Genomic DNA, 13,532 nt, shown 5'->3' on the forward strand with positions numbered 1-13,532 from the left:
ACGATTTTATTACAGGTAAGAGATGTTAATAAATATCAATTAAACAAAGCAAATTCTGCCTTGTGTGGATATTTACCATCCACTATTCCAGCCACTGGCTACAGGAGGCCAAGCTAGTTGAAAAATCTCTTCTGAAGACATGCTGCAATTGATGTTTGGGTTGAGGAAAAATTCTCCTAACTTTAATGGGAAATGGAAACCACTATGTTCATGGAATTCTTACAAATTGTGTAATTATCAAATTTCTTATAAATTTTAGTTTAGTTTTGATACTAGTTACCTACTAATTATGTGTATGAACTTGTAGGCAGCTCATTACCTCCTGAGAAATTGTGGTCTTTAGAGGAAAGCCTCATTCAGCCACTTTTGCATGCTCTTCTCAGTCCATAAAGACAATAGCAGAAAGAAATATACAGAATTATCTTGGAAGCTTTTCATAGGCCATATCTCGCATGGATGTTAGTCTGATTCAACGTTTAGATCCTGCAGTGAATTCCACTGATTAGGTACATTTTAAAATTTATTTACTCTAGGTGCTTTTGAAAATCCTGTTCACAGTAAGTAACGTTAAGGACACGAAAGCATCATGAATGCTTACACAGTAAATAGGGACTGAAAACTCAACCTTCAGGTATTTGCAATATTTCTCTTAAAAAAAATAAATAACAAGAGCTTGAGCACAGCTATCTTGCTTGGTCCATCAGTGTGCTTTGTACGTGTTCAGTTTTTAGCACACCCTTGCTGTAACACAGCAAAGTGTTTAATATTCTACAGGGTTTAGCTCCAAAGATCCGATCCATGAAAGAGTTAGAAAATTATTGATTTCTTCCTTGGTGCAAGATTTCTTGCCACAGATTTTAAGGTTCTCTGATTTTCAGAGAAATCAGTGATGAAATGCAGCAGCTGGTCAGATTACTCAGGAGCAAAACCTTGTCCACTTTTATTGTAAGTGGGACATGTCTATTTTAGAAAGTACTGAGGCTTATTTCATGAGTTGTACAGACTACTGTAAGAGCAGAAACTAGCCTATGATATTTTTCTGTAGATAAAGAGCAATAAACATTGAGTTCTCTAGTTTCATTTCCTCCCACCTTGGCATATTTTGATTAGTAAGGAAAATTACCATTGAATCCCCAAACCTCTCTTCCCAAGAGCTAGTTATCCTCATGTTGTACAAGGCATTACAGAGATTTATTAGTTTAATTAACCTGCTCCCGCTGCCTGACTCGTTTGTAGACATATGGAGGGAACGGTGGACGGGAGACATATTTGCCTTCTCCTGCTGTGACATTGAAAACTCCACCTTCATAAACCACTTTGCCTCTAGAAACTGTTGCAACTGGGACTCCATGGCAGACCATTCCTTCAAATATATTGAAGTTATTTGCCTGGTGGTGCGTCTTTGCAGATATCGTCCTGTGTTTAGAAAACAACACTCAAAATTACTATGATCCTTGCATTTCACTTCATTATAAGCTTTTGATAAATTTATACAGGAAGAAAATTTAGCAACATTATTAAACTATGACACTGCGCAGTACATCATGAAACAGCTTTAAAAATAGGATAGAGAAATAACATTTCATTGAACAGTAATTGCATTTCAAAAGAATAAAGAAGGAGTCAAAAAGACAGAACTTTGCAGCCTTGAAATGCAAAATTTTCCAATAGAAAAGAGATTAGTGCAAAAAAAATCAGGCTGCAATATTTTCTTTCGATAACATGATTTCATTTTGCCTTGTCAAGCAAATATCTATGCACAATTCAGTCAATCTGACCTTTTAGCTGGAATGACTTGCAATTTCAAATTTGAAAAGCATGGCTGGAATATTTCATGTGTTGAGACTCACAAATAGCACAAAGAACATTCCACTGGAAAGTCAGCAGATGATAATGATTTTTTGGTAACTCTTAGTGTGAGTTGGATTGACTCCATGATTGACAGCTCAAATATTTCAATGCTGCTAGATAATAATGACAACATCACACTTCTACATACCTTTCCTTCAAGGTATTAAGCAAATTATAGTTTCAGACCTCAACAGTACTCATTTGAGTGATGATATCATTACTTTTATATATATAGACCTCATTCTATATTATTACCATTTTTCTGTACAACTTCTCCAACCCTAAGTGGCTACATTAAAGGCAGAGTCAGTGCTGGAGCTGACATTAGCATCTGGAAGCGCAGGCTGTGTATACTTCCTTTGTTATCTATTCTCCTTACTGAGCTAATTACTGGGTACTGTATCTACAACAACTCAAACAATTTTGAATTTTAGTTAATTGTTTTATGAACTTCCTGTATCCAATCTACAGAGTTTTTCTATAATTATAGTTTGGAGAGTTTATATTTTTATTATTTGTAATTTCTGAAAAGAAGAAAGCTTCATGCTTTTGGCTACCAGTCAGACTTTTTCCAGTACAGGCGCTCACACAATCAAAAACTTATCATGCCTATATTATAATACATACATATGCATTCATATTATTCCAGAGACTACATCTTTTGCAAAGGAATTATCAAAGTCAAAAGCAATATGAAATATTAATAGATTAAAGTATTGATCTATTTGGAGAAGAATTTTCTAAAACTTTAGTTTGCTTATCAAAATGCGAAAACCACAAAAAAATTCTATATCTTATTTGAATTATAGCCATTTTCAAAAGTTATCACACATTAAATATTTCAAATTATTATTTATACAGAGAAAAAAAGAATTTGTGGAAGGATACTTAGTTTTCCTTTCATATAATTCTGTTGAACTAAGAGAAATTGATTTGCTAAAAGCTACATTTAAATCTTATGGCAACTCACTTTTCAAAGGTTGTATATGTAAAAATACTCTCTATGACCAATCTGCCCATAGGAATAAAAACTTTTCCTTATTCAGTACACCTTGGTCAGAAAGCTTATGCATGCCTGCTCACCAGTATCACCATCACCTTGTAGATTCTTAGTGGAAAGAGTTAAACATCTCATTTTCAATTTCAGTCCTATGAATACTGTCAAACAACATTATCCATGGGTGTTATAATAGCCCTACAAGGCTATTATATGTGAACATATGTGAATATGTTCCCATATTCCTCCAGCTTATTGCATTACCCTTATGGGTCCAATTGCGAGAACAGTAAATAAGAACAACTGTAGTATAATTATCTTTATAATTCTCTAGGTATACATCATATCTATTTGCATAATAGCACTGGGACATGAAAAGAAAGATCCAAAAGGTAATTTCAGCAAACAAACATAAAAATAAGTGAGACCCTTCAACTCAACATGTGAGCTGTTTGAATGTTCTAGGCCAGGATCACTAGAGATAAACAGACCTCAGAGATAAGTACATCCCTCATTTAAGGATACAAAATGAATGGAAGTTGGCACATTTAAAAGTAATATCCATTTGTACAGCTAAACCTTACAATATTAAAAGATACATTTCCAGAGCCTGTCTCAACAACAAACCTGTATAGAACTCATTTGTAACTCTTCTGTTGAAACAAGTCTTAGGTCATGTTGCCTTTTCTAGAGGTGAAGTGAATTCTCCCTGCTGGAGATCACCAAAATCTATCTGTGATTTAACCCTTTGATATTATCAATGGGAGGGAAAGTTTCAGGTAGCAAGTGGGCAACCAAATAAAACAGAACTAGACGAGTTTGAAGCTTACAACTCAGCAACCTTATGCAACAGACTGTTTACTGCTGTATCACCAATTTCTAGCAGGCAGCTTAGCAACATGCTAAAGTTTGCTCTCAGGTAATGGCAAGAACAGTTGTAACCTATTAATAATCTGAAAAATCAAGACTACCACCATAGTGGAGTACAATTTAACAGCTGTCTCCAGCATCCTAAATGATGTCTGACATAAAGGATTACTCAGTGTGAGAGAGCAGATTCTGGCTCCAGGCTTAAAAATATGTATTTTATTTTTTTAAATAAAATTTGTAAAAATCTCTATTTCTGGTTATAATTTACATTGGTTCTTGTTTCAAACAACTCTCAAATTGAGACTGAGAACAGAATGATTATTTCATAATTTAAAAAAACATTCTCCTTTAGAAAGAGGATACTGCAAAGACTTCAGGTCCTTTATTTTTCCTACTCACATCAGTGTTTCTGTGCAGTTCACTTCAGCAGCTTTTGATATAGCTGGCTTGCAAAGATATTTGAAGCTATTAATATAAATATAGACATTCCTCTAGTTCCAAAGAGGAAGACATGCTTCTGAAGTTGCCTTTTTATCAACAGAGTGCTTCTGTCAAACTAATTTAGAGTCGAAGAGTAATTTACTCTAAGAGTAATTACCAGATTTTCTCTGTGCCTAGTAATACTGTCCTTATTTATACTTTAAGTGATAAAGGGCTTTACAGATGCTCCTAGAATGTTATAACTAAATAAACTACAAACTGCAGCTTGAAAATTTGGAAAAGAGCAGATTAGACTAATGCAGCAATATGTAGAATGAAATTCAAGACTCTACAGGTAGTAAGCTCAAAAGTTATGACCTAAAGCTTTGTTAAGGAGTTAGAGGTACCAGTTTTCATCTCAACAAACATCAATGTCTAATGATTTCCCTTCATCCAGGTCCCCCTCCTGCCCAATTGTAACTCAGTCTTTAGCATTTCGGTTTCTGACTGAGACATAGAAGTGATCTTCTACCTTTCATAATGCATAGATGATGTAGGAAGCTACATCATCTTTAGAACCTAAACTTTAACTGCCATGAGGATTATCCCTTTATTTTTCAAGATGACACAAGCAAATGAAGAATTTCATTACTTTCAATAGAAACTAAATACATACCTCACCCAGTTTTCTTTAAAATTTCAGGTACTGGAATATGAAGGAAAGCTGTAGATGACAGCCCTTAAGCAAGGACAGTGGCTCAACACCTCAGTAAAGGGAGGATGCCTATTTTATAATTAATTAAATAATTCATTTAAAACATAGTAATAAAGTCAGCTAAAATTACATGAGTCCATTATTGAAAACAACTGCTTTGTTGACAGTTGCCTTAGAAAACCAGCTTATGTAAGAGTGACTATTTGAGCTGAAAGCACTCAGTGCTTACAGTGCAATAACTCTAAGCTTTTCAGAGCTGCTACTTTATATTAAGGAATTGCAATAACTGCACATGCAAATATATTCAGGCAACTATTTGTAAAGTTGTATTCTTATCCTCTTAAAAAACATCTTCAATAAACATTGCTTTTGAGTAACCATATGAACTAAGAATTGTGGATAAAACAACAGATGCAAGAAAATGCAGGAAGTTAATTTTAGGAGCTTCAAGTCAAAGTGATTTATCTGAGGAATAGGATCTTTATTTCACAATAGCATTTCTCCTAAAATTTGTTATTTTAAGGGGGGTAGAGAATGATAACAATTTTTTTTTTTTTTAATTATGGTAAGTAACTCATTTGTTAACAAAATTATCAGTCTGGTCCTACCAGTCACTCCAAGCTGATATCAAACTGTGGGCAGAAGAAAAACAGCATTAAGAAATTAAGATCGTAGAAAATCATATAAAGAGAGGAGAGCACAGATTAGTCTATTCAATGACTAAAGAAGATCTTGGAGACCAAGGAGAAAAAAAATCAAAATTATGTAAGAGAAATATAAGAAAGATTTAATTTTTTTCATAACATTTCTCAGATTCAGTTCCCTAAAGAGAACAACTGACATTTTGGAGACAACAAGTTACTAGGGAGACGTACATCATGTGTTCCCAGAGAGGCTTATCTTGTTACAATTCACAGAACCAGAGAGTCACTGAGGTTAGAAAGCATCTCTGGAGGTCTATTCCGAACCCTCTGCTCTGATCAGGGTCAGCCAAAGTAGGTTTTTCAGGGTCATGTTAAATCGAGGTTTAAGTGCCTTCAAAGATGGAGATCCACAATCACTTTGGGCAACCTGTGCCAGCATTTGATCACCCCCACAGCAAAAAAAATATTTGTTATGTTTAAATGGAATTTCCTACATTTTAATTTCTGCCTATTGTTTCTTTCTCTGTGTTTTCTTAATTTGAGATAGAGGCCTTTGGCAGGAACTCTGATTCTAGTGAATTAGTGTACATTCATGCATACATGAAGTTTCACTTGTGCAAAAGACTATGGGACTATTGAAAATGCCAGAACATACTTGAGCTACGCATAGATATTTGTATGCCACAGTATTTCATTTTGCCTCATTGTGACTAAATGCAGTTATCCATTCACTCAGTATTCAAAATTATGCTCATTCATCAAAAGAGTAAGACAGTTGCAGCATTATTTATTCTAATCTTTTGCTAACATCTTGGTTTCTTCCTCTCTCATGTTACTAAAAATTACAGGCAGTTGGCTGGTAGAGTGCTTAAATGTTGTAACTTGTTCCTACTTAAGCCTCTGAGGCTGAAGACTTGACTACAAATGAGGCAGACATAGGCTGCAGATTTTGGTTCTGATAAACGCAGAAGATTTATCCATGAACATATCTACATGCAAACAAAAGCACTGAGGAAACATATACCAGCAGACTGGGGAACTCTGACTTCTCACTGATTCACATCCAGTCGCTATTTCCCCCAAAATGCATAAACACTGGAATCAGGGTAGAAAACACAGCTTCCTATCATTTCATAACAGGTCAATTACAGAGTAACCTGTCCTTTTCCTTCCTTCTATCCTTACCTCAGGACTCCTGTATCCCTGCTGACCAGGGACCCTGCTCCAGCAGCTGTTTAGTTGGGGCGCAGCCACCACTACTGTGCTCAGGGCCTGAGCCCATCTCCACCAGCACACGAGGCACACACTGAGCCTGCCAAAGAGGGACACTCTAGCAAAGTTGAAAGAGGAGGGTGCTACCTGCACAACCAGCTCAGCTTCCTCAGTCAGAAGTATCTACCTTTTCAGCTATATTTAATGGGGGGGGGGAACTGGATAGTGAGGCTTCCCAAACTGCATATTGTTATAATGAAGTGGCTGGACTTAAACTCTGTTTGACGCAAGATTTTTATCTTGCCATTTGATCTTGCCTTTGGGGCTTGATCCAGAATTTATTTGCAAGGCTCCAACAGGCTACAGTGAATTTATTGAGCCCTAATATCTGCTGGGGGCTGAATGTCTCTTATGAGATTTTTGAGATCTTCTGCCCCTACTTTACAAGGGATGCTCAGCTCTTTTTACTGCCTGAATTGGGTACTGCAGTATTAAGATTCCTTGCTGAGCATTTCTGAAATAAGCCCTGGAGATTTTGTACTCTTGCTTGCTTTCAAATAGCTAAAGGCATCAGCTATAGAGGACATTGACTTGCTGACAGGTGATATTCCCTTTTCCTTGCTTACTCTGCTCTCTCCTCCTGGAAAAGCCTTTAGAGTTGCTTTTGTTTCACAGATGTAGGGCTGTTACATTATTTGTATGCAGCTGAAAGAAGCCAATGAACAATTCTTGATCAAAACACAATTAAAATAAGATGGTACAGTGAATACACATTTGCTGCCTACATGCATTTTCCCAAGGAGTTTTCACAGAACAATCCTGTGTGCACAGGCTGTACTTTGGATGCTGAGGGTGTTGAGGTCTGCAAGATGATGTTTGGTGGGACATGGCTTGCAATAAGCCAACAGTTTGGTATTTGTGTGATCTTTAATGAATGCACTGAGTATAAAGAAACTAAGAAATAGACCTCATCTGGCAGGATCCACAACCTGTCTTTTGAAATGCAATTTCTAACCAACTTGTACATTTAATGTTTCTTACCAGAAATGCTTGCTGCCATGTAGACCTGCTAAAACCATTATTTAGATGCTTTTAAATAGAGTAATGAATGTCATAATTGTTCACGTAGTCTTTTCTCTAGAAATTACCAGAAACTGCTACAGAAACAGACCAGTCAGTGAAGCTGACCCTTAAAAGGAAAGCCTCAGCTGAAGTGGCAGAGTGCTGGAAGCAGAACCTTGAATTGCAATTGCTCCCAGCTTGTGTAGCTGTCACATTGAATTCACTAGGTTTTTGCAACCTAGAAAGAGAAAATTCTGAATACCCAGATAGCACCCAACATGCTGTTATTGTGCAATGATGTGGGAAGAGAAATGCAGCCAATTTTGTGGGGATACAAGTGTTTGTATTTTGAAGAGATTCACTACCTTTCTGAATTACTCTAGAATTTTCCTTATAGAATTCCTCTGATTGTGATAATATCAGTTCCTCACAGAAATACTACCGTAATTATCTAATTCTTTAAGCTAGTATCAGTCAGTATTTTAAGACTGTAGCAGCACAACATCAAACCAGAACTGGAAAATTACATTTTTCTCTTACAAGATTTAGATTTGCAAACAAGAAAAAAAGGCATACACAAAAGAGGAAAGACTTAGCAAGAAAGAGGAACAAGCCTATTGTGAAACTGAAAATCACTCCCCAGAGTCAACAAAGCACATGAGGCTGCACCTTGTGTAACATATTAAATGGCTGAAGTCCATTAGTGAGATCCTTTTTTTTTCTGCTGGGCTGTTTATGCCCTCTTCAGGATTTGTGGTGAAATGAATAGACAAGCACCAGCGAGATTTATTTATACTTACTCATGTAGCTCACACAATTGTACAAAGCCAAATGGATAAACGACGGGAACAGCACCAGATTGGGGGAAAAAAAAACCTGTCTGAACTTAAAACCAGTTTGCTCAGTAAGACAATACAGTTTAGTGTTAAAAAAAATACTTGAATTAAAACTGCACCTTCACAGCTGCAGTGGGCAAAAAGGCAATTAGAGTACTCAGGAGAGAGTGAAGAGAAGCACAAGGAATGTTTGGGAGGCAAAAAAGATAACTACAGGAGCTGACAAAGCACCTTGAGAACACTGTCAGAACTCTGCTATCCTTCTGGATTTATTTGTCCCCAGGCAGAGCAGAAGTGAGGTCAGAAAACAATCCTTCAGGGTTTTTTTCAGTCAGAGTTCATAGCTCCAGTGTCCTGAAATATCTCATTGCTGGTATCTCAAAATATGCTTGCTCAACATGCCAGAGGGCATAATGCACATGAAAATCTCCCTGACCCAGCACTGGGCAGGCCTCTATGTTTATTTGGGTTGTTGAGACTCCTGCAACTTCTTTTGCTGGTGCTGCCAGATTTTGTGGGACTTCAGAATAGCAACCTCCATGTCTTCAACCGTTGCAGCTTAAGGCAAAGAACACTTCTCTTCACACTCTCACATGTTTTTGGTAATTATTAGTATACTGACATGAGAATTGCTTTATCAAAAATTAAAAAAATGAGGAGATTGGTCAAGAAATTTTTGTTTTCGTAAGGTAAATCTAGGATTAGGGGGGTTTTTTAATCTATTTGGTCACCAAAATCAGATATGCCCAGTTATGTTTCAAAACTTTCTTCAACCATGAGCAGAGTCTTCAACTTTTTTTTCAAAAAATATGGCTGAAAAGCACCACTGGATGCTCACACTGCTTTCTGAAGTTGAGCCCAAGACAAAAGCACCAGCCCAGCACATCTCCTGACCTGCTGCTGCAGGTTTAAGTTATCCTGCTCAGCACTGGAACAGTGGACATGCACTCACACAGCCCACAGGCATCTCAGCTAAGAGGGACGACTCCCCAGGTGCTCTGGCTCTGTGACATCCAGATGCCAGACCACGTCCAGGCAGTTTAAACAAGACCAGGATGGGCACAAGAGCCAGAACAAAACTCAAGACATATAATTCCTGAAATATTTATAGTGTCCTGAGCAAGGAGCTGGCTGATGCTGTGAATATACCTGAAGACAGAAATCAGCTGTAATGCACAGTACACTGTGTGAATTAAGGCTCCTAGAAAGACACTGCTCTTTCTAGCAAAAATGTACCATGGCATCAAGTCATGCAGGGTGAGACAACAGGACACCTTTTTGTGCATCTGTTCTTGGTGTGACAAACTCTATTTTAGCACAATCGATTTCTGGTTGTGCACACAATCAGAAAACTTAAATAAAAGCATAAGCATGCACAGACTGAGCTTCAGAAATGTTTCCAAAATTTAAATATGTCTGAAGTAGTTGTAAATTCAAAACACAAACTTTTAATGGGTCATCCTACAGCAATACAAGCTCTTCTCCCTGCTCTTTGTAGGAGGAGGAAGACAAACATACTCCAGCACTGAACAGAGTTACTCTAAAATCTCAAAATGATTGTTTTTACTCTTAGGATATCAAGCCCTGGTTGTATAATGCACAGACTTTTTAATTTTTGCACTTAGCAATCTAGGAGAATACTTTTTAATCCATCTGGGGATTAAAGATCTCTCCTTACATACACTATTGTAGGAGACAAAAAACTTATAATTAATTCCTGTGAGGTGCTGTTGAAAGACATCATAACCTCACCCAAAGGCTTGCTGTTTTACAAAGGCTTTGAGATATTTTTTTTCTGCAGAAAGGCTGGATGGGGGAAAAATAATTTCCCATACATACCTTGTAGCTTTAGGATCCCAAATTACAATGTCAGCATCAGAACCTACAGCAATTCTCCCCTTTCTTGGGTAAAGGTTAAAGATTTTTGCTGCATTTGTGCTGGTAACAGCTACAAATCTGTTTTCATCCATTTTTCCACTGTACTGCAAAAGAGTACACAAAAACAAACTCATTACTTTTTTAAACAAGGAATGAAAAAACTGTTCCTCTTATTGAAAAAGGTAGGATGAGTGACATCACATCAATTTTTTTTTTAGGTGTCATACTGAAGATTTTAAAAGAAGTAAAAATAACAATTTGTCTCAGATGCCCATACTGCAGTGTACTTTCACTGAATACCATAACTTTATCTTACTTTATCCCACAGCAAAGAGAAAAAAAAAAAAGACAACTTTAAAGCCAAATGCTCTGTGGATCCAGTCATACATCAACTGAAACTGAATGTTTTAGCTGGCTTTAAATCCATACTCCTGTTCAGTAGTTTCCTCAGGAAAAATGTCCCAAGTATCTAGGTTTTGGAAAATGGTGAGACAGCATCAAGGAGAGTCTAGAAGATGATGAAGAAGAGGTGAGGTACAATGTGTAATATAGGAAAACTGATTTGCAAATTTCTTCAGCAGTAACAGAGAGGATAGTACTGTTCAGTAAATGTTGAAATCAAGTAGTATAAGAAACAGATTTGCTGATGTGACACATCAGTAAAATGGAAAATCATAACAGATATATATGTGTCTTGGGACTGTCCAGTGCTATGTAATTAATTTAATCCAGCCTCCATGACTGTTGTTTGCTTGGAAAGCCAGTTACACTGGCAGTAATATTGTGCATAGTCAGAATGTCTAGGAATCAGAATGTCACAAAAACATGTTTATATGTCTGTGAGCAGTCATCTGAGAAGAAAAGCATAATGAAAATGCTGAACACTACTCTTCTAAATAATGGTGTGTGGGAAGGGAGGAAGCTCTTAGACAAACATTACACAGCTGTGTAATATTTTACAAGTGAAAAAAGGGAGGATAATACCAATTGAAGAACTTCTTTAAAAATTGTCTTGTCCAACAGGATACACTGTTCAAAAACCACACTGATGTACATATTAATGTCTCACTTTCCTACAAAGCTAGATTTCAGTTTACATCATAAAAAATCACACTAGAGCTATGCCACACCTGAACATAGGCATAAATGTGTGTCCTTTGTATAAAACATCCCAAAAACCATAAACAAGAGAGATCATGGAACAAATGCTTACCAAGTGTGTGAGGTAGATAATTCTACTGTGACCAGTGTAATATACTTCACAGTGCATTATCAACATGACTTCATTACCGCAAGAGAACTTAATATTAAATAGAACTAGAGCCTCCAGAACTGAACAGTTTTTTATTAGCCAGAACAATCATAACACCCAGTATGCAGCAGATCCCTCAATAGATTGCCTCACATCCCCCAAATCAAACACGGTCCTGAGAAGCACTGAGCATTCTTGTGTTGGTGCTGAGAATCTGAAGTCAGTGAGATCTGAAAGTGCTCATTTCATCATATCACACAGCTGAGGCACACATTAAAGAAGCATTTCTTAAAACCCAAATTAGAAGTTGAGATGCACATACCCAGTGAAGAAACTCCTCCAACAGCTAAGTTTGAGAGAGATCAAAGAGGAAAAAATACAGAGCTGATCAAATTGAAATTGTGGGTATGTCTTTCTTTTTATTTTCATGTCATCAGTTGAAAAAAATATTGCAAGGAATTGTACTGTGCACTACCACTGAAACAATAGCAATGCCTTACTGCTGAATGATAGAAATGATTCTTTAGTGATATATTTTAAGCACCAAGAATCTTCTTCCGTCTTCCAGGACCATAAAATGAGAGTTAGTAATGACTCTGTTACAGTCTTCAATAAAATGAGTTAACCTATGATAAACAAACTTGATAAAACTGGACAGATAAAAACTGCTGAGAGATTATATTTGGAGTTGGAGAAATCAGCTACCTCCATGTTCTGACATTTTGATATACTTACAACACCTTTTTCCCATATGACTGACATTCTGTCTTCCACACCATTCACTCCATTAGGGATTTTTGTGAAGTCATCTTTTCCCAGAGCTTTCTGGCACGTGTCAAAGGTGCAATTGTCAGTCCCTGTCACAGATAGGTCATCGCTACAGAGAAACAAAGTTCATTATGAATCAGAGCATGTACCAAACAGTGGCATATAGGAAAACATCATTAAAGGAAAAAACAATATGCCCTACCAGCCTGTCTTCAGTTCCATCCTCCAAGAGCAGCTCTACAGTAACAGACAGTTCCCCTATGAGGAAGTTTCCTCTTCAGAACCCCCTCGGAAGAAAGCAAGCACCAACACTAACATTTTTACTCTGGATATGTCAAAGGTATCCCACAAGTGGAGTACTGTTCCACTTTTCCCAGAGCAAGCAGCTTAGTTTCATCCTCATTTTGGGTAATTTTAGTCTGTGCCACTCCATATGCCCTGTGAAATTACTACAGATCCACACAACAATCATTGAGTGTTCAGGCACACCTTCACAGCCTCTTTGGTCAAATTCAACCCTTTTGTGGAGTTAACCTTAATTGTTAATGAAATACCAGCAAACCACACATCTTATTAACTGCAGGTGTCTGCAAGATATTTCTTTTTTTTAACTTCCTTCTGATAGAGATGTTATGAAGTGCACAACTTATATGTACTTTCAGAAGTTAGCAGGCTTATTTTTTGTGCAACATTCAAATTTCAAGTGAAAAAGGCAGCTGACAACAAAACCCAGAAAACTTAGATGTGACCTCGCTTTTTACACATTTCCCACTGACTTAAAGCCTTACTGTCCTCCTAGGCATGTTGCAATTTTTGCTGCAGTGTTAGCAAGGCCAGGCTTATTGAATACAATCACATGGGGACAGAAGGCCACAAGAGTTCAGAGAAACAAAATCTGGAAACTAAAATGTTTTTCTTCTATGGTTTCACCTTCTATTTCTCCTTCCTGATAATGTAACATTCTGTACTTAGAAAATCTCCAGAGCATCAACCAGCTATTATATAATCCAGACAGAATTTGCTGTGC

General features: G+C 37.0%; 1 protein-coding gene across 2 annotated transcripts in view; it reads right to left on the reverse strand.

The window, feature by feature from the left end:
- DPYS (dihydropyrimidinase) overlaps positions 1-13,532 on the reverse strand; it is a 28,709-nt gene that overhangs the window by 2,530 nt on the left and 12,647 nt on the right. For both annotated transcript variants that reach the window (XM_027657052.1, XM_027657051.1), the window contains 3 exons: positions 12,473-12,614; positions 10,447-10,589; positions 1,209-1,416 (listed from right to left, as the gene is read on the reverse strand). In XM_027657052.1, the coding sequence (XP_027512853.1) occupies positions 1,209-1,416; positions 10,447-10,589; positions 12,473-12,614 (493 nt within the window). The remainder of the gene's footprint in view (positions 1-1,208; positions 1,417-10,446; positions 10,590-12,472; positions 12,615-13,532) is intronic.

Source organism: Corapipo altera, unplaced genomic scaffold, assembly GCF_003945725.1.
Source record: "Corapipo altera isolate COAL_440 unplaced genomic scaffold, ASM394572v1 52b, whole genome shotgun sequence".
Classification (NCBI taxonomy): Eukaryota; Metazoa; Chordata; class Aves; order Passeriformes; family Pipridae; genus Corapipo; species Corapipo altera.